Source organism: Trachemys scripta, chromosome 11, assembly GCF_013100865.1.
Source record: "Trachemys scripta elegans isolate TJP31775 chromosome 11, CAS_Tse_1.0, whole genome shotgun sequence".
NCBI classification, from domain to species: domain Eukaryota; kingdom Metazoa; phylum Chordata; order Testudines; family Emydidae; genus Trachemys; species Trachemys scripta.
Window position 1 is genome coordinate 53934638 of NC_048308.1, and position 24084 is coordinate 53958721.

General features: G+C 40.3%; 1 protein-coding gene across 12 annotated transcripts in view; it reads right to left on the reverse strand.

The window, feature by feature from the left end:
- ANKRD44 (ankyrin repeat domain 44) overlaps positions 1-24084 on the reverse strand; it is a 216592-nt gene that overhangs the window by 97795 nt on the left and 94713 nt on the right. For 11 of the 12 annotated variants that reach the window (XM_034785283.1, XM_034785278.1, XM_034785277.1 and 8 more), the window contains exons 2-4: positions 23984-24067; positions 13096-13174; positions 5535-5605 (exon numbers count right to left, since the gene is read on the reverse strand). In XM_034785283.1, coding sequence (XP_034641174.1) covers positions 5535-5605; positions 13096-13174; positions 23984-24067 — 234 coding nt within the window. Of the gene's footprint in view, positions 1-5534; positions 5606-13095; positions 13175-22776; positions 22983-23983; positions 24068-24084 lie in introns of those variants that run through there. The other variant, XM_034785281.1, reaches the window with a different exon arrangement.

Sequence of the window (24084 nt, forward strand, 5' to 3'; positions counted from 1 at the left end):
GTTATTGCTGCTTGCTGTGCGCTCCACAATATCTGTGAGAGTAAGGGGGAGACATTTATGGCGGGGTGGGAGGTTGAGGCAACTCGCCTGGCCGCTGATTACGCGCAGCCAGACACCAGGGCGGTTAGAGGAGCACAGCAGGGCGCGGTGCGCATCAGAGAAGCTTTGAAAACGAGTTTTGTGACTGGCCAGGCTACTGTGTGAAACTTCTGTTTGTTTCTCCTTGATGAACCCTCCAACCCCCCCCCCCGACCCGGTTCACTCTACTTCCCTGTAAACCAACCACCCCACCCCACCCTCCCCTCCCCTCCCGCTTGCAGAGGCAATAAAGTCATTGTTTTTTCACATTCATGCATTCTTTATTAGTTCCTTACAGAGGTAGGGGGATAATTGCCAAGGTAGCAGGGATGGGTGGGGGAGGAGGGATGGAAAAGGACACACTGCATTTTAAAACTTTAACTCTTATTGAAGCCCAGCCTTCTGATGCTTGGGCGATCATCTGGGGTGGAGTGACTGGGTGGACGGAGGCCCCCCCACCGTGTTCTTGGGCGTCTGGGTGACGAGGCTATGGAACTTGGGGAGGAGGGCTGTTGGTTACACAGGGGCTGTAGCGGCGGTCTCTGCTCCTGCTGCCTTTCCTGCAACTCAACCATACGCTCGAGCATATCACTTTGATGCTCCAGCAGACGGAGCATTGCCTCTTGCCGTCTGTCTGCAAGCTGACGCCACCTATCGTCTTCAGCCCGCCACCTCTCCTCTCGTTCATGTTGGACTTTTCTCATCTCCGACATTGACTGCCTCCACGCATTCTGCTGTGCTCTATCAGCGTGGGAGGACATCTGCAGCTCCGTGAACATCTCGTCCCTCGTCTTACGTTTTCTCTTTCTAATGTTCACGAGCCTCTGCGAAGGAGAAACATTTGCAGCTGGTGGAGGAGAAGGGAGAGGTGGTTAAAAAAGACACATTTTAGGGAACAATGGGTACACTCTTTCATTACAAGGTCGCATATTTCGGCTTGCAGGCAGCCATCGTAGGCCACAGTGTTTTGGCTTATTTAACCTTCTTAACATGCGGGAAAGGTTGCAAACAGCAGCGCATTTCCCATCTCAAGGATGAATTGGGTTGTCCATTTAAAATGGGGTTTCAATGTAAAAGGAGGGGGCTGCAGTTTCCCGGTTAACATGCGGCACAAACACAAGTAAACCCCCCCCCCCCACACACACACACACGATTCTCTGGGATGATCACTTCACCCCTCCCCTCCACCGCATGGTTAACAGCGGGGAACATTTCTGTTCAGAAGAGCAGGAACGGGCGCCTCTGAATGTCCCCTTAATAAAATCACCCCATTTCAACCAGGTGACCGTGAATGATATCACTCTCCTGAGGATAACAAAGAGAGACAAGGAATGGATATTGTCTGCATGCCAGCAAACACCGGGACCATACGCTGCCATGCTTTGTTATGCAATGATTCCAGACTACGTGCTACTGGCCTGGCGTGGTAAAGTGTCCTACCATGGCGGACGGGATAAGGCAGCCCTCCCCAGAAACCTTTTGCAAAGGCTTTGGGAGTACATAAAGGAGAGCTTTCTGGAGATGTCCCTGGAGGATTTCCGCTCCATCCCCATACACGTTAACAGACTTTTCCAGTAGATGTACTGGCCGCGATTGCCAGGGCAAATTAATCATTAAACACGCTTGCTTTTAAACCATGTGTAATGTTTACAAATATTTACAAAGGTACACTCACCAGAGGTCTCCTGTGTGCCCTGAGGGTCTTGGGTGAGTTCGGAGGTTACTGGTTCCAGGTCCAGGGTAACAAACAGATCCTGGCTGTTGGGGAAACCGGTTTCTCCGCTTCCTTGCTGCTGTGAGCTACCTACAGTACCTCCATCGTCATCTTCCTCGTTCCCCGAACCGTCTTCCCTGTGTGTTTCTCCAGTGAGAGAGTCATAGCACACGGTTGGGGTAGTGGTGGCTGCACCCCCTAGGATCGCATGCAGCTCCGCGTAGTAGCGGCAAGTTTGCGGCTCTGCCCCGGACCTTCCGTTTGCTTCTCTGGCTTTGTGGTAGGCTTGCCTTAGCTCCTTAATTTTCACGCGGCACTGCTGTGTGTCCCTGTTATGGCCTCGGTCCTTCATGGCCTTGGAGATCTTTTCTAATACTTTTCCATTTCTTTTACTGCTACGGAGTTCAGCTATCACTGCTTCATCTCCCCATATGGCGAGCAGATCTCGTACCTCCCGTTCGGTCCATGCTGGAGCTCTTTTGCGATCCTGGGAGGACTCCATGACGGTTACCTGTGCTGATGAGCTCTGCGTGGTCACCTGTGCTCTCCACGCTGGGCAAACAGGAAATGAAATTCAAACCTTCGCGGGTCTTTTCCTGTCTACCTGGTCAGTGCATCTGAGTTGAGAGCGCTGTCCAGAGCGGTCACAATGAAGCACTGTGGGATAGCTCCCGGAGGCCAATAACATCGAATTCCGTCCACACTACCCCAATTCCGACCCGCAAAGGCCGGTTTTATCGCTAATCCCCTCGTCGGAGGTGGTGTAAAGAAACCGGTTTAAAGGGCCCTTTAAGTCGAAAGAAAGGGCCTCGTTGTGTGGACGTGTCCAGGCTTAATTCGGTTTAACGCTGCTAAAGTCGACCTAAACCCGTAGTGTAGACCAGGCCTAAGAGTTTTACTCTTTTGTCCTCTATTGATTTCAGCAATTTCATCTTCTATGGCAATCCCATAAATTGGTGTAAAGCAAATTTACTCAGGCCTTGGCTACACTGGCGCTGTACAGCGCTGCAACTTGCTGCGCTCAGGGGTGTGAAAACGCCCCCCCCCCCGAGCGCAGCAAGTACAGTGCTGTAAAGCGCCAGTGTAATCAGAGCCTGCAGCGCTGCACGCTATTCCCCTCAGAGAGGTGGAGTACATACAGCGCCACAAGAGCTCTCTTGCAGCGCTGGCGGTGCGACTACACTCGCGCTTCACAGCACTGCTGCGGCAGTGCTGTGAAGTCCTGAGTGTAGCCAAGGCCTCGGTAAATGAGAGTGCTTATCTTAAAGTGTTGATAATCATATATTATTGTTAGTCTCTTAGAAGTTTTATTATTAATTATTATTATTATTATTATTTACTACTACTACTACAGGCCAATTACTTTAAAGTTACTTAAAGAAAATTCACTTTGTACACCTTTGGGACCAAAATTCTACTTGAAGTCAATGGAAAAATGAACATAAATTTGACTCTTGAGATAGAAAGAAACAGGTGTTGGAGGGTAAAAATAAATAAATAAATAAATAGACTTGGCAGGTAATTTTTTAATTCCATTTAAAAATGTGTATATACACTTTCATTTACATCTACATATGTATTCCGCTTACATTCCATTTGGGAGCTTAACTTTATTCCAATTCTTTACAGAGGTGTTTTTCTCGTAACTTTTAATTATCTGGCTTTTGAGGATATAAAATATCCTTTATTTTACTATAATTTCCATGTGTATATTTAGCACAATGGTACTGCTTAGGACTCTGCATTTATATTTCTTTTAGCATTTGCAGTATAATCCAAATATCATAGTGAAATTTCTCAATTACTTCTAATTGTACAATGCTAAAATTTGATATATACATGAAGTAGCCAGTACAGAGACATTTGAGGGGTTGCGGTTTTTTAAATAACCAATTTAAATCCCTGAAATCAACTTTACATTTTAATGAGTTTTAAATCCAATAAAAAAATTTTTGTATGTGTTTTTGTCAGACTCTAAATGGTTGCAGGGAGACAGAATCTCAGTGTTGAATGGAAGCTTCAGAATAAGCCTCTCTCGGTATAAAACCTTAGCCTTACAGGTGATTGCTCTAGAAGTGGACTAAACCCATGGAGACTTGACAAAATATAATGAGGCCTTATAGTCAACTTTTGGCCCAAGAACCCCCTGGATGGCTGAGATTGATCTGGTATTATGGTATTCACATTGGAAATGTGTCAGATAACCTGTGCAACGATTTATTTTCGCAAACAAATCAGTTCCAATAGCCGCAGGATTTTAAAAAAATCTTATGATGCTAAATGTCATTCAAAATGTTAGTAAAGTAATGGCCTTCACATGAACAAGAATTAACAAAGGAAAAAGAACACAAGAAAATGACATTTTAATAAAAATATATACATTGAATTAAGATGAGCCAGTTTACATGGGTGACAGCTCACTTTTTCTATTGCTTCCTCACATACTGTACCTGTGATATCATTCCTTTTGGGATGCTAGAATTACCAGAACTATGGAAAAGAAAGTTACTCAATGGGAACTCTGCACAGGGTCTTCACTTGCTTTCAGCAGCAACGGGTTAAGGGTGAGGCACAAAGCCATAGTAAGACATGGATTTTTAGCTAGGATGGTCACAACAGATAAAATTCACCTGTATCTAAAACAGCTACACCATATAGTTGTAATTACTGGGTTATAAAGATTGTGGCTGTTATTTAAGGTTTATGTCTTATTTTTAATGTGGGGTTGTTGTTTTTTTGTATTTCACTCCTTTACAGCATTCGTATTCTATTAGCTACTTCTTTCAGTGGGCTTCATTGGACGTCAGCAGCTGGGAAGCTCGGCTAGTAGCTAAGCAATGCTTGAGTTCAGAAATGAGCTAAGGATTCCTGCCTCCAGGCTTGGCGAGCACTGGGATTGTTATGGAGGTGCTTCCATCAATTTCTGGAGGACAGCCAGCTCATGTCTCTTTTAAATGCTCCTCTCAGCAGCCAGTTCAGTCTGCAGTTGCGTGCATCATGTCGACTCAATATTAAGAGGATAAAAATACACAAAGAGGCCAAAAATGGAAGCCCAGAATGATGGTATCCTTGAAAATTCAGTCATGCTTGGGTTATTCTCTCTGATAATTATTATCCCTCATCTTTTGAGGCAGCAATGAAAAACACTACAGTGAGATGCTGAATGATTTCTTGTTGCCAAATGGAAAAAATATGGACTTAACTCTATTTTATGGGTGAATCAGGGGAATTAAAAGGAAGCTTTATGGTTGCCTTTAAATACAGTTACTCAAATCAAACTACACATTAAGCCTGTTTGATCACTAGATTCACACCCTCCCATTCCAATCCCTCCTTCTTACCTCCTCCCCACACCCTACTATGTCTAACCATTTTAAAGTGATTAGACCAGCATCACTGCACAATATATCCCACTTACATCATGATCATTCTATCTACTGACAGTCCGCTGAAAGTCATGCATTACAGTAACTTAAATTAGGCACCATGTTAGGGAAAACAATCAAATACACAGGAGTGGAAAACCACAAGTATCCAGCAGGCTAACAATAAAAACAGCATACAGACAGTAACTGATTACTCTTGCTTTAGTGAAGAGCAAAGGGTTTTGGAATCAGAAAATCCTTTTCCCCTTTTTTTTGGGGGGGGGCGGGGTCTCCATTATTACTTTATTGTGGTAATAGTATTTTTTTTTCAGTATGTTGTTTGCATGCAACTACTGGGGTAATCAAACCTCACTCACTTCGCTCCTTGAGGCGACAGCCCGATGAAGAGGGGTCAGCCACATATTGTCCTTGGCATTGACACGAGCCCCTGCAAATAAACAGTACAGATTATTGACATGCTTTTGATGTAATAGAACAACAATAATAATATTAATACATTTCTTGATAACAAAGGACATGCCGTATAAATATGCACAGAATTTATCACAACCTTGCTAGCATCAGTTATTTCTACTTTGTTAACTCTGAGAAAATTACCTTACTTTCAAAAACCAGAAAGGTTCGGCAGTAAAGGTGGGTAGGGGGCCTAGGTTGTCTATCAAAGATTAGCAGGTCTTCCTAGGACCAGGCAAATGTGCAAGGGATGTCAGGAGGCTGGACAGCTGAGGTAGTGATCTGGGACCTGATCCTGCAAGCTACTGAGCCGCTCAACTTTTGGAGCAGATAGCATTTAGCACCTCAGGATCAATTCCACAGTCACTCATCCAGGAGAAGGAGGACGAGGATTCTTCAGCTTGGAGTGCTTGTTGGAAGTGTTAGGGAACTATTTAAAGGAGCAAATGGGGGGAAGGTTGGGCAGCTGGATACTGCTGGGTCACTTGCTGAGTGGAGGGGGTAACAAGGATGTTTTGGGGCAGCTAGAGTGGGGTGGGTCAACAGAACACACACTAAGAAAATGAGCTTCCACATCCATGGGGGGACACAAATTTAGTTTTAAGTAATATTTTAAAGCAATCTATTGAGGCAATAAGACAAACAAGGAGACATCACTGGAGGGAGCAGAGAAAATAAAGACAGCACCTTAATTTAAAATATTGTTATTATTGTTTGAAAGCAGAACATTTTACAAATTAGCAGAGTTGTCTGCAAATCTGTCCTGATACAATTGGATAAGCTTTAGACAAGTATAAGCATCCTGCATATATCACAAATGAGCCTTCAAATTCTTCACTAACAAAAAGGATGTTTTAACCACATTTTGCACTAGAACTTAAGCTCATATAATGTACCCAATACAGGGACTTTGGCTTTAATTTTCCCTGATGGTAGTGGATCATTCAAGGTCTAAGCACCAAAAGTATTTTCCAAAAACCCACTGCTCATGGGTGCTTACAAGTTTGCCCCTCACTTGTAATGGTCATTGAGAATTTGGTTCTAATGATCAGAGTAGAAGCAATTTCTCTGGGTTTCTTTTCAGGTTTTAAACGTTGGAAAAGGTTTCAAACCTCCCGTGTCACCTGGCTTCAGAAAAATAACATTACAATTTGTCAAAGTACCAATATGAGATCGACAGTTATAATCTATCTGACTGGCCTGGGAGTTTTACATCTAATGGAACTTGCTATGCCCATGCAAAACGCATGTCTGGTTTAGTGAGTTAGATGTTTGATTTGAGAAGTTCATTGATGATGGATTTACCTTTACAGATAATTCTGATATCATGAGTAAAACAGAAGTGAGGTGTTACCCTATTGATCTTCATAACAGGATTATTATTTATAATGCAGTGGTGCCTAGAGTCCTCCATTATAGAGCAGGGCCCCATTGTGCTAGGCACTGTGCAAACACAGAACAAAAGACAGTCTCTGCCCCAAGGAGCTTTCAATCTAGGATTCCAATGTAAATTGTGTTACACCATTTTGGATAAGTAAGGTTTGCCAGATGCAAACTGCTTGGCCTAAATCCCAATGACTGGCATCAAATATTTCTTTTCAAGCGATTTATTCTGTGGTTCAATTTTTTTTTTAACTGAGGTTCTCCTGATTTATCTTCACCCATTCAAGAACTCCCATGAGCAGAAAGGCTTATGGGACGAATAACATTATGTGATAAGCAGTTATATCATTCCTCAATATTCAGCAACTATAGTGGCATCTGAGAATAAGAAGATGATTAGAAAACCCAGGAAATTGTTTCTTTCAGTAGCTGGTTAAGCCTTTCACTGATCCACTCACCCTTCTAGAAGCTGAATAGGCAGCTGCCTAGAAAACCACCGAAGAAAATGATAAAAGCAAAACGATCACGACACACACACACACACACAAATTATGCAGCATGTTCTCAATCTTATCTCCCTCTACTGTTTTCCACATCCTTTTCCTCTGTATGTTTTTCAATGTGCTGTTTACCTAACAGAGTGGAATGGCTCATTCATAGCTAGTTTAGTCTATCACACATTTGTAAACATTTGTCTTTTCAGATGTTTCACTCAATACACCTTGTTTGGTTTAACCAAATGCCTAGGATATATGGTGTTGCGCTTTTAAGCTTCAGCTTCCATCCAGGGATCTCAAAGCACTTTTCAATACTATTAAGAAAGATTTTCTACATTCCTTAAAGGTGGGGAAATGTGACATTGTATAGAAGGTAAAACAGAGGCACAAAGAAAGGAAGGCCTACTTTGTCAAAAATGCTCTCTGTTTTTGGGTGCCAACTTTTAAAACCTAGGCAATGCTTTTCTGTTGCTGAACACCTACACTGCCCATTTAAGTCAACCTCTGACATCCAGGCCCTCTGTGTTTCAATTAGGGCACCCAAAGACAAAGGGACCCTCAAGTCAGTGAACACTTGTGAAAATGTAAACATAAACATATGTCTGTCTTCATTGCAAAGTTAACCTGGGCTCTTAGCTGGGTATTTTCTAAGTGGGGGGTCCTCAGAAGGCACCTTTATAGCTGTCCCCCTCAGTCTCTGCACTGGAGGAATTCTCCCCTAGCTGGAGACAAGGATTTTAGAGCCCCCTTTACACTGCTCTGGCCTTTCTACCCAGTTCAAATGGGCTGAAGTCTCACCCATGGTACCCAATTATCCAGGACTAAGGTGGCCTCAACTGAGTATTGTGTCCAGTTCTGGACGCCACATTTCAGGAAGGATGTGGACAAATTGGAGAGAGTCCAGAGAAGAGGAACAAAAATGATTAAAGATCTAGAAAACATGACCTATGAGGGAAGATTGAAAAAATTGGGTTTGTTTAGTCTGGAAAAAAGGAGACTAAGAGGAGACATGATAACAGTTTTCAAGTATGTAAAAGGTTGTTACAAGGAGGAGGAAGAAAAATTGTTTTTCTTAACCTCTGAGGATAGGACAAGAAGCAATGGGCTTAAATTGCAGCAAGGGAGGTTTAGGTTGGAGATTAGGAAAAACTTCCTGTCAGGGTGGTTAATCATGGGAATAAATTGCCTACACAGGTTGTGGAATCTCCATCATTGGAGACTTTTAAGAGCAGGTTAGACAAACACCTGTCAGGAATGGTCTAGATAATTAGTCCTGCCACAAGTGCAGGGGACTGGACTAGATGACCTCTTGAGGTCCCTTCCAGTTCTATGAGTCTATGATTCTAACTGCAGCATTTGAGTGCAAGGACTGCACAGGACTAGAGGTGCACCAAAAGGGAGCAGAAAGGATGAAAAACCATGGCCAATAGAGCTACGTGGAGAAGAAAGCATGCTGCGTCCTTGTAAGCAATGGTCAGGGCTACACTCTCCGTGCCTGGCAGGAAGTTCATTGCCTCCTAAAGTTTTGTCGGGGCAGCATGGCTCCATGGTTAGTGCCTTAGTGACATTGCATGTGGTTCTGCCATAAAGGTTTGACAGTGTCCTTAGACAGCAAGCCCCTCAGGGCAGAGACCGGACCTCAGATTTCTACTCACTTGTACACCAGTGCCACCTCATTGAAGCCATGAGATTGCACTGAAATATATTTCCTCTCTTGTGTTTCTATTTGTCTGGACAGCTCTCCATGCACATCCATGATTGGGTGTGGTTACAGGTTGTCAAAATAAATAAAATTAACAGATTATTACTACCTGACTGCACTTCCTATTCTGTGGAAAGGGCGTGAAGAAGGCAGTAAAGTCCAAATCTCAACTCCATGTGTTTTAATGCACATCAGACAAACTCACAATACACTCCCCCATTTCAGCCAAATATCACAGGCCAGATCCTCAGTTGATTTATACCCACTGAGGATCTGGCCCCACATCTTCCATTTTAATTCTGAATCCACTCCTATTTTAATGGTTATCTAGAATGCCATTTCTGGTATGTCTCAGTGCACCAGGGCAGAAGCTTTATTTATTAGCTGCTACATTTATTTGTGCTGCCACCAGTTCATGGGCTATAAATCTAAGTATGAGCATATGTCACTGAATTTCTCTCCTGAGTCCTGTCTGAAATGCAAGGGGCTGATACTTTTCTGGGCTTCTTGTCATGCTCCGAATATTGTGGTTCAAATCTGACAGTAAATATTCCATGCTTTTATTCTTTAAATATACTGCCTGTCCTCTGATTTTAAAGTCGGGCATCAGAGGTACACTTTTTAGAGTGCTAACTGTTATCATCAGATTAATCTTTTGTGAAGTATTTTACAAATTGGGTGGTGTTGAAGGCAGAAGGGAAACGTTGCTGTTGCGATCTGAGCTCTGCTGCTTGGCTAGCCCTGGCGGATCACTACATCACAGAAATTTACAAAGACCTTGTCTCTTCCAAGTGGGTACAAGTACTGGTATGTCGTGTGAATAATGATACTTCAGAGACTAAAATGAGATGAAGAGGTAGAACATACCACATACAGAATTAGCTCTGACTCAAGCCCTGGGAATGTAAGTATTAGTGTTAATAGTGCTCCACTAAGTCAAATCAAACTGAACCCTTGCTGGCATGAAGGTTAATCATTAAAACCTTAAATTATGAGCTAGTTTCTCTTTGTTTAACCCCCAGTTGGATATTTCACAGAGTTGGGTGCATCACCTGCATTTTATCCTATCCTCCAGACAAATACTAGAGCCAGTAGATGAATTTTGGCTTGTAACTTATTTGAATTCATATTGCCTATAAGAGCATGGAGATATTCTTTCCCACATAAGGAACACATTGGAAATCAAGAAATGAAATGTATTTTCCACAGCAAAGCCACATCTTCACTAGGTAATGCACTAGAGATGCTACAGGAATTCTTGGGAGACACGGGTCAGAGCTACCTTATCTATTCATTCATAGAAATCTTCCTTGTGCTGCTACTTGCAGTCCTTGAAAAGATAATGCCTCTGCATCCTGCTCATATGCAATAACAAGATATGACAATGGCTACATGCTGTATTACCACATGTCAAAATGAAAGTAATTAGTCTTTACCTCCTGTTGAAGAAAGGCATGCTTGTGTCTAATGTATTGGAGAAACCATCCAAGCTTAGTCTGTCAATGTAATATTCACTCACGTTTTTCTGCTGGGATCAATGACATACTGGATGATCACATGTGAAAATGTAAGTCTCACAAGTTAAAGCTCCATGACTAAGGCAATTGGCTAACCCACGATTTCTAAATATATGACGGACAGAGGGATTGTGCATAACTTTCTCGTTTAGTTGAATCCCTTTTTTGCTTTCCTCCAACCATTTTTTTTTTTTTTGGACAACAAACTCCACTTACAAGCTGTCTGTACAACTTACGTCTGGTGGGAGAACAGCAACATCAAAATTTAAATGGAAGAGCTCTGTTACAGTACTGTTGCATTTAAAGATGTACATATCACTGATAACTGGGGCATCAAGTAAGCCAGAATAGGAATTTCAAACAGATGGTGTAAATGTCAGTAGGAATCTTGACAGATATTGCTTATTCCATAAAATACCACTCATGGGCTAATGCAGTGGTGTATGATTAGGCTGCAGTTTATTGTTACAAACTTTGATATTCCCAAGTCATTTATCCATCACAGAACTAATACCATATTCATTACATGAATCCGATCTGAAAATAGTTTTATTGTTTTGGATTAGTAACAGCAGTCAGATGCAGAGTGCTAGACTCAATTACAACAACAATGATCTGATGCCCTATTGCAGGGGTTCTCAAACTGGGGGTCAGGACCCCACAGGGGGTCACAAGGTTATTATGTGGGGGGTCACGAGCTGTCAGCCTGCACCCCAAACCCTGTTTTGCATCCAGCATTTATAATGGTGTTAAATATATTAAAAAGTGCTTTTAATTTATAAGAGGGGGGTCACACTCAGAAGCTTGCTATGTGAAAGGGGTCACCAGGACAAAAGTTTGAGAACCACTGCCATACTGTCATATTCCATTCAGTTGGGGGAAGAAAGCTACCATCTGGCAAACCATACTCAGATAAAATCTTAGCCAATTTGCACTCTTACCCCAAACTAAAACAATTTTTTTCCCCAGATTGTAATAAATTCAACTATCTTCCCAACCCTCACTTTTAATTTTTGGTAATCTCTTCACATTCTGCATTTGGTCACAAGTAGAAATGCTATATTACTGTGAACAGCCCCTTTCTGTGAGATTTCCTTCCCTACCAGAACAGCAAAAGTGTTGGAAATTTTGCAGCAGAGCTTTTTCTTCTGAGATTTAAAGCCCAAATTCTTAACTAGAGAGATTCAAGGTAAGCCTTCAAATTTGCTCATCTGAACAACCAAAACTTAATTTGAGGTTTGCTCTTCAGAAGACAACTTATCAATTAAATAATTACTTTTTATAATACAGTATGTGTATATGTGCAATAATGTGATTCAATCTCTAGACTACACGTCACACATAGCAGTAGCTGTTTAATGCTACAGAATCTCAAGAGCTTGACGATCAGATATACGCCTGCACTCAATTCTTACCACATCAAGGATGTTGATAAATGTATTTCCTATTACAGCACAGTTATATTTTTAATATGTGCTCCTTACTCTTTCAACTTGTAGCTTCTTCCTCACCCTCAGTCAGTCAACTGTCATGCAATAAGCCCTACTCTTAACAATCTGGTTTAGAAACACATGATGTTTGGGCATTTGCAGGCACACCCAGGAGTTAGCCATGATCTTCTACGCTTCTTGTGAGGTACCAACTCTACCTTTTATTCCATCAACTATCAATCATGCTTTTCATTTTCAAAGTAGTATTGAAGCACTACTAATTATTTATCACAATGCCTCTACAAAAGGTAGGTGGGTATTATGTTCCTGCTGCAAATTGGAAACCAATACAAAGAAGGTTAAGTGTCTTATCAGAAGTCACAGAAGTAGGCAGTATCAACCACTGGGATGAAAATTCACAGTCCAGTGCTCAATACCCTGTCTCAGTCTTTACATTGCACAACAATGCAAGGAGAGATTTGACATTCCACTCCTGAATCACCCCTCATACACTATATATACACATGGATAGGGATCCATCCATCACTATGCAGCAAAAAACGTAAGCATGTGATTAATCCCACTGGAGACATTAGGAGTTAACACACAAGTCCTTCGCTAAATAGGGATGGTCTTAAGCATGTGCTAAACTTGTTTTCTGAATCCACAAATATCAAATAGTTTTGACCCACTGCAAGTTAGTAACGATTTGTAGTTTTGGTTCATTGTGTTATTCTCAGAGTATATGTTATGTAACTATAGCAAGCAATTTAAACTGGTTCTCTTATCCTGCAAACAGCATAATGCTCCTTGGAACACAGAGATGGACAGGGCCCGCATTTAACCTGCATAAGTTAAAGATGCCTCCCTTGGGTATTCACTGTAGTTTGTAACATTGGCTTCTCTGTTGATGACCAATTCAGTCTTCACATTACCTGACAAAATGAGGAGCTCAATGATCTCTGCATCCCCCAGAAAAGCCGCAACATGAAGCGGGGTGCGTTTCTCACCATCCTGTAAAACAGCAAAGATTGCACAGCTGTAAAGTATGGTCAATACTGGTAAGAGCTAATGCTAAAGTGTCATTAAGCTTTAGCTAATATTTGATTTTTTACCAGTTTCTCATATTAGAAAGATGGGACTCAACCAGTAAAGAATGAACGAAAAGTTCTGAACCAGGCATTTGTCTTTAACAATGCACCTTACATGCTATATTTTTTCCATCAAGAATGGCCCAGAAACTATCCTTTTCTGGGTATTCTTTTTCACATATATAGTGAATGTAATTTGTATCTCATCTGTACCTCTCTTCCTCCCAACCCTGGAGAAACAGTTATGCATGAGGGAAAACATTGTCCTCAGTTAGGCCCTTTTTGAAATGTTTGCTGCTTTGCTGTTATAATTCAAATCCTTCTGGACATCAGCCTTTGTGATGCAATTTGATTGAACAACACAGCACAAGGCTCTAAAAATAAATACTTTTGAGAAAGGAATGGAACAGTTCACAAGGTCATTATAGATAGAATGCCCTTTCTCTGCAAAGGTAATCCAAATACATGCAGCCTTTCATAAACTGTTCATCAGTAAGTCGTTGACTCAAAATAGAGAAGTCTGGCACAGTCTAGTCCGATATTGCCAAGCCCAAGCATTCAAAAGTCTTCAGTCAGGCTTCCCTCCAAAAATCTTGAGATTGGCTTAAACACAAAGAGATTTTTAAAGTAACATATTTGAAGTTCTTTTTGTTTGCCTTCTGGCTTTTGAACCTTTAGGGTTTATGTTTTCAAGCTTATCTCTGCAACCAGGAAGACTAGAAACTTCTGTAATTTAAAAATGAAAGCCAAAATTATTTTGTAGTCTCATGAATCCAAGGTCTAGAGCTTTAAGAAAAAAATCCACCAAATATTACAAGACTCACAATAAAATCACAAGAGCAGGTAACAGTTCTAACCAGATAAGTACTGAGTGTTATTAGAGTTATCGTGCACTTCATAGGTTTATTTATATTTAGAGACAAACAACATTTAAAAACAGCCATACAAAGAGATCTAAGTGCCCTATCAGTTAATAAAACCTACAATAACAGGACCACCCAGCATTAAATATTCATATACAGGTAACAAAGTAACTCACTAGCCAACAAATCAAAGCAATGGAAAAGCCCCATTTATATTCCCACCCCACTCCAGAGACATACCCCAGACCTCTGTCAAGTAAACAGCTGTTGCAGAATGCCTTTAGGATCATCATTTGTGGGTTATTCGGACCATCTTCAAAATGTTCTGTAAACACTAACAAATCGATGCTGCAGAATCTTTTTTCTTCTGAACAATGAAAAATGTTTCCCCAGGTTACACTATACACAAGCACTGCAAGCCTAGGAGCCACTGATGGACAGGGTGAGTTATGGGTGGGAGGGTATTTAAGTCTCTCATATGTATATATTATTACAAAGCCTTAGAATTATTTTAAAAAAATCTAAAATACTGTAAAACACTTGAAGACAGACTACTCAAACACGGCCACACTGATGGAGGAAAGATTTTCTCACAATCTCCCTTTCTCACCTGGTGGGGAAGGTATAACAGTATTACAAATTTCTAGTTTTTCACTTCAAAAATATCACCATTCTATGCACTTGTAGGCCAGAATTCTCAAGAAACCTCAGTGCCTATTAAGGCACCTAAGTAAATGGCCAGATTTTCTAACATGCTCACTACTCAGCAGCACCTGCTGAGAACAACAGAGCGCTGAGCATTTTTGAAAATCTGGATCTACATAGTTTATTCAGTAACATTTTCTATGATGTAATATATTATGCTTCAGTTTGCATTGGCAGGGCAAGTGTTTGCTGTGGGATAGTGCACCATAACACCCATAAGGATTACTTCATGCTTAAAATCATAAAGCAAAGACTGGTCAAAATCCTGAACAAAAATAGAAATGTTTTCAGTGCATTATTTTTTTTTTTAATTAATGCATTGCACTGTAGAATCTCTCTTGATTTTGGTGCAATATTAGCAACAGCTCTTGCATCTGTCAATTCTAAGCTTTATAGTACCACCTTGTGACCATATACAAGGCTTGATAAGAGAACAGAGGGATGTGAAATGGGGTATTGGTGATGCAAGTTCAAGCAAGTATCCAAAACAATCCCGTTAATTGATTGATGGCTTATAAGGAACATTTTACAATTATTCAAAACTTAATGGGGACTTGGCTGTCAGAAAAAAAGATGCAACAGGGAAGTGGAATTTTGTGCCTGTGACTTGTTCTGAAGTAACATTTTGAGCCAACAAGATATTTAGTGGATCATCTGAGATGGTCAATTCATACGGTCCTAAAAATAAAAGCACCAACCAAGCAGAACAATGTCTATCCACAAGCATCTGATCCTCAGACACCAAAGCCATTGAGAGACGACTTCCATAGCAGCAGAATCAGGTTTTAAACAAACAAAAAACGTTTTTTTAGTGATTTGGTTGTTTTTAAGCCTGATTTCTACGTTTCCTAGATGAGAAAATAAATCTTCTTCCACCTGTCACAACTGAGCACCCAACAACAAAACAGGGCTCATGCTGATGCAAGTTATAACTGAAGAAGATAGACTGAAATAATCTCTAGTAAAAGGCAATAAAACAAAACAAAACCCAACCCTCCAGAGAGTGATCATTTATTGGGTTACTTCTGAAGAAGCCTGACTATTACATCTGTAGCTGAGTATGTATATAAGTAGGTTAGTCAGAGGATCACTCTCAGGTTCCTGTTTATGCTACAAAAAGCATAACAAAGAAAACAAGAGGAACTAGGGCATATGCACATACAATGAAATTCACTCCTTGTGTTCACAGACCACACAAAGACCATCCGCCAATTAAATGGTGCCCAGTCTTTGTGCTGAGCCTACGCACAGAGAGATAAGTTCAACCACAGACATAATTTTGAGATGATGGTAGAACAGTGAAAAATCAATGAGGTCTAAACATTGAAGGCTACAAATAGAGAGAGAGAGAGAGAGCATTATTTCAATCTGTAAAAGGTTTGGCAGTAACTAAGTTCATATAAACATTTAAAGGAAACAAAGAAGCAAGGGGAGATAGTGAAAGGAAAATTGGACACAATGGTAAGACAAATAATAAGGCATTTTTCAAATACAGTACTTAAAGGAACAAGACAATAGAGATGTTACACGATGGCTAAGACAAGTTACTGAAAGTGAAGTAAACATTCCCCCTTCAAAAATGAATTACTTTGTTGCCTTGGTTCACAAAAGAGCATGTACATCTACTGAAAGTGTAAATGAAGATGTAATGGAAAACTAATGTCTGCCTTCATTTTTGGCCATATGAATTGGTTGAGCCACAGAGACCTATGTAATACATTCAAAATAGTGCTTAGCACAATTAAAATCAGAATAATACTTAACCAATTGCCAGGTCTGATTCTCCTCTCACTTACACCAATGTCAATCAGGAGAAATGCCACTGATGTTAATGGAGATAAGAACAGAATCAGAGCTAAAAAGCTTTAGGGATTCACACTTTCTCCAAATTAGCCAGGGTCAATTTAGCCAAGGCAGACTAAATTACATCATATTGGATACATATCAATGACTAGAACAGAAATTGACTCAAATGTAATGGAAACAGTCACACAGAAAGAACCTTCAACTTATTTAACACAATTTAAGCCACACTTACAATTGCTAAGAGACAGGAATGTATCGACACAGAAGGGACAGTTCACAAACTGGGTGGTAGTGTTGATAGAATAATTCAGGTGCAATTTTACTTCAGAAAAAATAATGTAGGATGTTGGGAGCAAAGGCACACTTAGGCCTGCTAGAAGCCTGCTGGGAATTTTAAGAGTCTGCTCTGATAACATTTGACAGCATGAGTATAAATAGAACTGCACATGCGCACAAAATTGCAGAGCAATCGTTTAGTGCTGTGCATGTTAGGAAAAAGTTCCTGTCAGGGTGGTTAAACACCGGAATACATTGCCTAGAGAGGTTGTGGAATCTCCATCTCTGGAGATATTTAAGAGTAGGTTAGATAAATGTCTATCAGGGATGGTCTAGACAGTATTTGGGCCTGCCATGAGGGCAGGGGACTGGACTCGATGACCTCTCGAGGTCCCTTCCAGTCCTAGAACCTATGAATCTATGAGTAAGAAATTGCAGAGTAATCATCTTTGTGAGAAAAAGAAAAGACAAGATAAAGTAACTAAAAAAGCTAGAAAAGACCACTCTGAACTAAAACAAAACCTGTACTGACAGGAGGAGAGTTGACATGGAAATCAGAGACTAATACATACATATAAGAAAAGATACGAAAAAAAGTTATAAATAAATCTGTGTAACAAAAGGGGGTTGAAGCTGTATTGTCCGGACTGGAAGGCAATGATGAGCTCTTCACTTGTAAGTAACTGATCACCACTTGGTGAGTGTTTTGCCTTAATAAAGATTTGTTAGACCCATCTGATGAGTAAGTGAATCTCAATCCAACATACAGTAGGCAACTGATTAGGAGCTAGTAAGAGGAAAGAGCAATTGAGCCGGTTTAGCTCCTGGGCTATTTAAAAAGTAGCTATGGTCAAAAAAGTTTATTTTGTAAAAACAATATCTCTTTCTCTTCAATATTTATTTTCCTTCAGTGATTCCTCTGTTAAACTGTGCAATTTACAAAACAAATCCAAATGCCTAACCAGGAGCACCAGCTGGCATATGAAAGTCAACTTGTGTTATTTCTGCTCTCTGCATTTTCAACAGCCATAACCACCCATACAGGTTTCCTGAATCAAAACCTACTAATCTTAACCCCCTAGGTATGTTTACACTGCAATCAAAGACCCTTGGCATGCCACTGCTGGCCCCCGTCAGCTGACTTGGGCTCACAGGGCTATAAAACTGCAGTATAGACATTCAGGCCTACACCCAAAAGTCAAGATTTGCATGACTGGGTCCTTAACTGGTGATTTTGTGGATACCGTATGAGGTAGAATAGAAATGCATTTTGCACTTACACAAGCGATAAGGATAACAACGTACGGTTTTTGTAGCAATTTTCCTTCCATGGGGCTCTGAGTATTTTACAGAGGTTTGTGAATACACCTCTACCCTGATATAACGCAACCCGATATAACATGAATTCTGATATAATGCGGTAAAGCAGCGCTCCGGGGGGGCGGGGCTGCGCACTCCAGGGGATTAAAGCAAGTTCGATATAACGCGGTTTTACCTATAACGCAATAAGATTTTTTGGCTCCCGAGGACAGCGTTATATGGGGGTAGAGGTGTACTATCCCCTGCTTTCAGATGAGCAAACTGAAGCACAAAGAACTGACAGGCTTGTCTACATGGGGCGGTAAGGTAATCCTGCTTGAAACAGTACTACAGTAACACTCACTTTTAGAGCATGTTAGCAGGGAGTACCGAGGCAGTTAGAGTGCAACACTTGAACACTCTACAATTTATACCCCTCTGGTGTGCACTGCCGCACCATATAGACAAGCCCTAAGCAACTTGCCCAAAGTCACTCACAAGTCAGTAGCAGTTACGGCAATAAATCCAGATCTCCTGTCTCCCAACTGCATGCACAATGCAGTTTCCCCTGATATATTGACCCCAACATCCCAACAGTAGCTTGCTTATGTCAGTGAACAAGGCGCACAACAGAAAACACAAGAAAGAGACATGTGCAGTGGCAAGTGGCATTTTATGATCACACTTCAAACTACATGTGGAGTATTTCTATTCCAGTACTAGACTTTTCAGGATCCATATATGCACAAATAATTCTAGCTAAATGCAAGTGTGCTCAAGTCGTCTTCATTTACAGATGTGGCAGGGTGATGTATTAACAAATTCCAGGCCTATTCTGAGAATGCCAGCATTGAGCAAAATACAGGAAAACCTGGATTTTTCAATCAAACAAGGACATGTTGTGAAATGACAAGACACTTATATAAAGTGTGGTTACTAGCCTAGAACGGCTGCGCTTGCTAGTTAGAGTGGTTATTTTGTCACTGTTACAGAAAAGGTCATGTGCAGTTTCTGTTAAATATAAGTGACTCATCCCTCTTCTTAGACAAAATGGGATTTGAGGAAGATATGTGGCTTGCAGATCACTTGTCTAAGAGTCTCAGTCATTCTGAGGTTCTGTAGGGGCCAAATTAAGTCTTTTAAATCATATTTTTATTAATCAATCGATCATCAATACACAAATGTGACTTCATGAAAAGAACACAGCTTTTTCTCACTGAAAATGGAAATACCATATATTAAATTGTATTAAATTTTCAAAATGATTTTTCAAATATCTCTACCTTACTCTGTTGACTCCTAGTAAGGGTCATGCTTATGGGTTTTGGTATTATACTTAAAATACCTTTAATCTAATTCTTATAGAGTAAGACATTGCACTGGAGAATATTAAGTCCTATGCATAATAAGTATCTTCATTATTTTGGATGAATTCTTGATCTGTTATGACTATGTGGATTACATAAGGTAAGCAAAAGTGCTCAATATTGTTTTGCTGCTGGTTCTCTTTCTATACATAATCTCAGGCTAGGAAACTGTGGCTTCTCAATTTGGGCTACAAATGCTCATTTATAGTGGTGTACATTGGTATCATCCCAAATTCATGCAAATGTATTTAAGTTTCTAGCTTTCATAGTTGCAGACTAAAGCTTGAAAGCATGGCATGAGTACTCTAAGCTCAATAAACAGAAGGCAAATAAAAAGCATCTGAAAATTAGTATTTTTTTTATTTTAGGATTTTGTAATAAATGATGATGATTTTGGGAGGCTTGACTCTCAAACTCTGAGCACTTCGTGTTGGCAATGCTACTTTAAGGAAAATGAAACCAGTTGCATCTGCACATTGCCTACGCATTTTAATTTGTACCCCATCCTTCAAGCTAGTCCTTCTCAACCACTCCACTTCAAGAAACACTTGTGTAGATCTTCATAAAATGACTGCAAGAGACTTTATTTATTTATTTATTTTAATGGAAGGTGAAAGTGGAGAATGGGGAGGTATGCAGTGTTGTTCTTCCAGACCTGAAGAGCAGCTCCCGTGTAGCTCGAACGCTTGTCTCTCTCACAAACAGAAGCTGGTCCAATAATGTAGAGGTATGTCAACAAGCTCTCCTAACGAAAGTCATGTGATTTGAGCAACTACTTCCCTTATGCACCTTTGAAAATCCCAACCCAAGTTATTAATAAATCCCTACATAGATTAACTGTAACATCCCAGCAAAGGGGCTTAGGAGTTTAAATAAATAGTACATGCAGATGGTGCTTTGACTGGTAGAGCTGGTGAAAAATGCTATATATTTTCCATTAACAAGTTCAAACATGATATAACTTCTGGAAGAATTTTCTTCAGAATTTGTCACCTTTTTCAACAAAAATTAAAACAAAACACAATTTTGGTTTATTCCCCTCCTAGACACACACGCACACACACACACACACACACACACACACACTCTCTCTCTCTCTCTCTCCCTGGCATAAAGAAAAAAAGGAAAAAAGAAAAAGGGGAAGAGGGAAAAACAAAGAAGTTTTTCAGTTTTCAAAAACCACACACTTTTTGTTCTTTATCTTTTTGAAGTGGAAGATTTAAAGCTAGATGAAAATTTTCCATAAGTTAATTTGTTTCACTTGAAAAGCCGTTTTTCTCTGAAAAAAATTGACCTGCTCTTCTGCCTGGTGGGCTAGAATCCTGGATGAGGGAAGCCCTAAACAACCGCCTAGGTTTCAAATGCCCACCACTGGTTCACACTGTGTACAGGGCCATCACTAGAGAGAGGGTCAAAAAGCTTTTAGGGAAGAGAGAATGAAAGAAAAAAAAATGTCAAAGCTGTCCCCACCTTCTTCTCCAAATTAAAAAACAAACAAAATTACATTTATATTTCCATGTATAAAGGGTAAGTATTAAAAATACCTGCCTGCAGCTAGATCAGTGGTTTCATAGTACCGTTGGTTTATAAAACTAAGGGCAGGTCTTCACTACGGGGGGGGTAGATTTAATATATGCAAATTCAGCTACGCGAATAGCGCAGCTGAATTCGACCTATCGGAGCCGACTTACCCCGCTATGAGGACGGCGGCAAAAACAACCTCCGCAGCTCCCCGTCGACGGCGCTTATTCCCACCTCTGCTGGTGGAGTAAGAGCGTCGATTCGGGGATCGATTGTCGCCTCCCAACGAGACACGATAATTCGATCCCTGAGAGATCGATTTCTACCCACCGATTCAGGCGGGTAGTGTAGACCTAGCCTAAGACACAGGGATTCCAATCAAAATCTCTATTCCCTGAGTTGTAGGCTAGTGAAAATTGCCTGCAGACCCACCTCTGGGTAAAAACAGTCAAATGTTTAGTGATAAGAAGCAACTACTGCCCGCTAGATAAAAAGGATCATTGCCATCAAAATGTAAAAGCAGCATCTTGTTCCCCATGACGACCAGTGAGAAACACAGAGCGGTCACTCTGACCTCTATCTTGGCAAAATGAACTAAAAACAAACAAGCCGTTCTAAGCCAAACAGTTACAACTTTTTCTTGGTTACAAAATAAAAGTCCCAATTACAGAAGTATCATCTAGACCTCAGAGTCTTTTATTTTTTAAACACACACTTCCAGGCTAGGAAAGATATTGTTTATATTGCTAGGTTACATAATTTGTTCTTCTAATTTATGATTTGCTCTGAAGTCTTTTTCCAAGGTTAATATTCTATTTCCTTAGATAAGGACAACTCTCATGCTGCTTTGACAGTTTACTATTGTTAGGTATCACTGATTTTTCATAGTTTCCCATGTCCCATTTTGTTCTGCCATTGTTCAGCTCTTCTGCTGTGGGCTCTGAAACATCACTTATGACTTTAGAAATTCTTAAAGCTCACTGTGAGAGCAGTCAAATCATATTTTTACTTTGTATTTACATTTTAACTCTTTCAATATTTTTACTATTAACCAAAAATGATCGGGGGAAAAACCCATCACTAACAAACAGTGCCAAAGCTTCCTGTCACATGGCTAGAAATAGACAAGCATTTCTGAAACACTTACATGGAAGGAATTAGAAACAGACTGAAGATAATTCGCATATACAACTACCGTTACTAGCCAGCTCACAGCAGATGGGAGATGTGGTGTCTTCTACCCATTCTTTTAGTGACATTTCCAGTGTTTGGTATTTATCTGAAATTACTACTTTAAATTTATATTTCTGAATATATCCTGGAAAATATTTTTGTAATTACTGCAAAGAACATTCCATTTCTTATATACAGGCAGCAAGCTGGTGGGTTAACACAGTCTTGCAAGAGCTTTCATTATACTGAACAGAATTCTGCATAAAAATGTTCACATCAACTATCTTTTTTCCATTAAAAGCCATGGTGTCCTCATAGAAAACATATGCTACCCACTTAATATTTTACCTGGGAATTGAGTACATCTCCATAGCAACAATACCCAGCAACCTTGGGCTGAAGGGGACATGAAAACATTTTATGGGTAGAACTTAAAAGCATGTAACCATCTGGATCTGCACAACAAGAGCTATTTTTGACAAACTAATATGCAGTATAAAGAACAGATTACTCACCTTGCAAGTATGTCAAAATTCCATAGTTATCATTGGAGAAAACAAAAATAGAGGGGATATAAAGGAGACAATATTTTACAATTAGCATCTTTAGAATCTTATTTCAGGACAGGACACAAGAACTGATACAGTACTTACAAAAAGACATCATCAGCTTCACCTCAATCTCTCCTTTCATCTCTCTATATGAGCCTGATCTGGCTCCCATTTAAGTCAATGGCAACTCTCTCTGTTGATATCACTGGGAGTTGGATGGAGCCGTTTAACTAAAGCTGGGGAATCACTGCTACAGCTGTAAGACAAATCTCTAAGTCTACCTCTTTCAACCAGATTTTTGGCCCACAATGGCCACAGGAGCTGTAGTTCCAACCAAGAGCTCCTACGTTGTAAACAAACCAGACAAACCACTGAAACTAGCTCGGAATAAAATAATGGTGAGTTTTTCGGTCTGGAAAAGACACAGGGAACGGATGTTTAACTTAAAAGACCAAGTTGACAGCCTGCAAATCTCTGTGCTGTCTCAGCTTCACAGTCTAACCAACTCCAGAGCTTACCAACTGTACTCAAGATGTCAGCAAAAACTGCTCATTAAAGTTCTAATGTAATTGAATACAACGGGGAAAAGTGTAAGACAAAAAACAAACAGGTTCCTAAAGAAGAACAGGCTCAGTTTTGGGATTTTCCCCTGTTAAATACTTAACCTCTGCTTGTTTACAGCTGTTTACCATTGTCTAAGCTAGACATAAGCCAATCCATCCTGCAATAATTCCTCTGTGTGTATATCACTGGCCAAGCTGCAGCTTCCTTAATCCTGTTGTTTGAGATAGCTGTAGTGAAATTAACTTAGATGTTAAATATATTCAAATCCTGAATGAAGGTCAGTCCCAAATCTGCAAGGGCTCATTAGTGAGAAATTCTACAGAGATTCAAGATATAGTAGTTTCAGCTGTTTAAGTTCACAACAATAGGGATTTGGACAAAACTTACTGTCCCTGACTGACTTGCACATTTGAAGTAATTATGGTACATTACTATTCTGTGCGGTAGATAATTATTTGTTCCAGTAATAATTAGGAATCTATTTAAGCCATGAATCTCTAGCTACCAAATATTTTCCATTTTGTTAGATTTTTTTATACTTATGGAATAATTCATATTGAAGTTATGACAGTTCATAAGCACAGTACATACACACACAGTCACTTACCAGAGCATTAACATCCTCAGTTTTGTAGATCAACATCCGTATCTCCTCTGGATCACCGCTGAAAATTGCTTGGACCAGTGGTGGCTGAGAATAGAAAACAA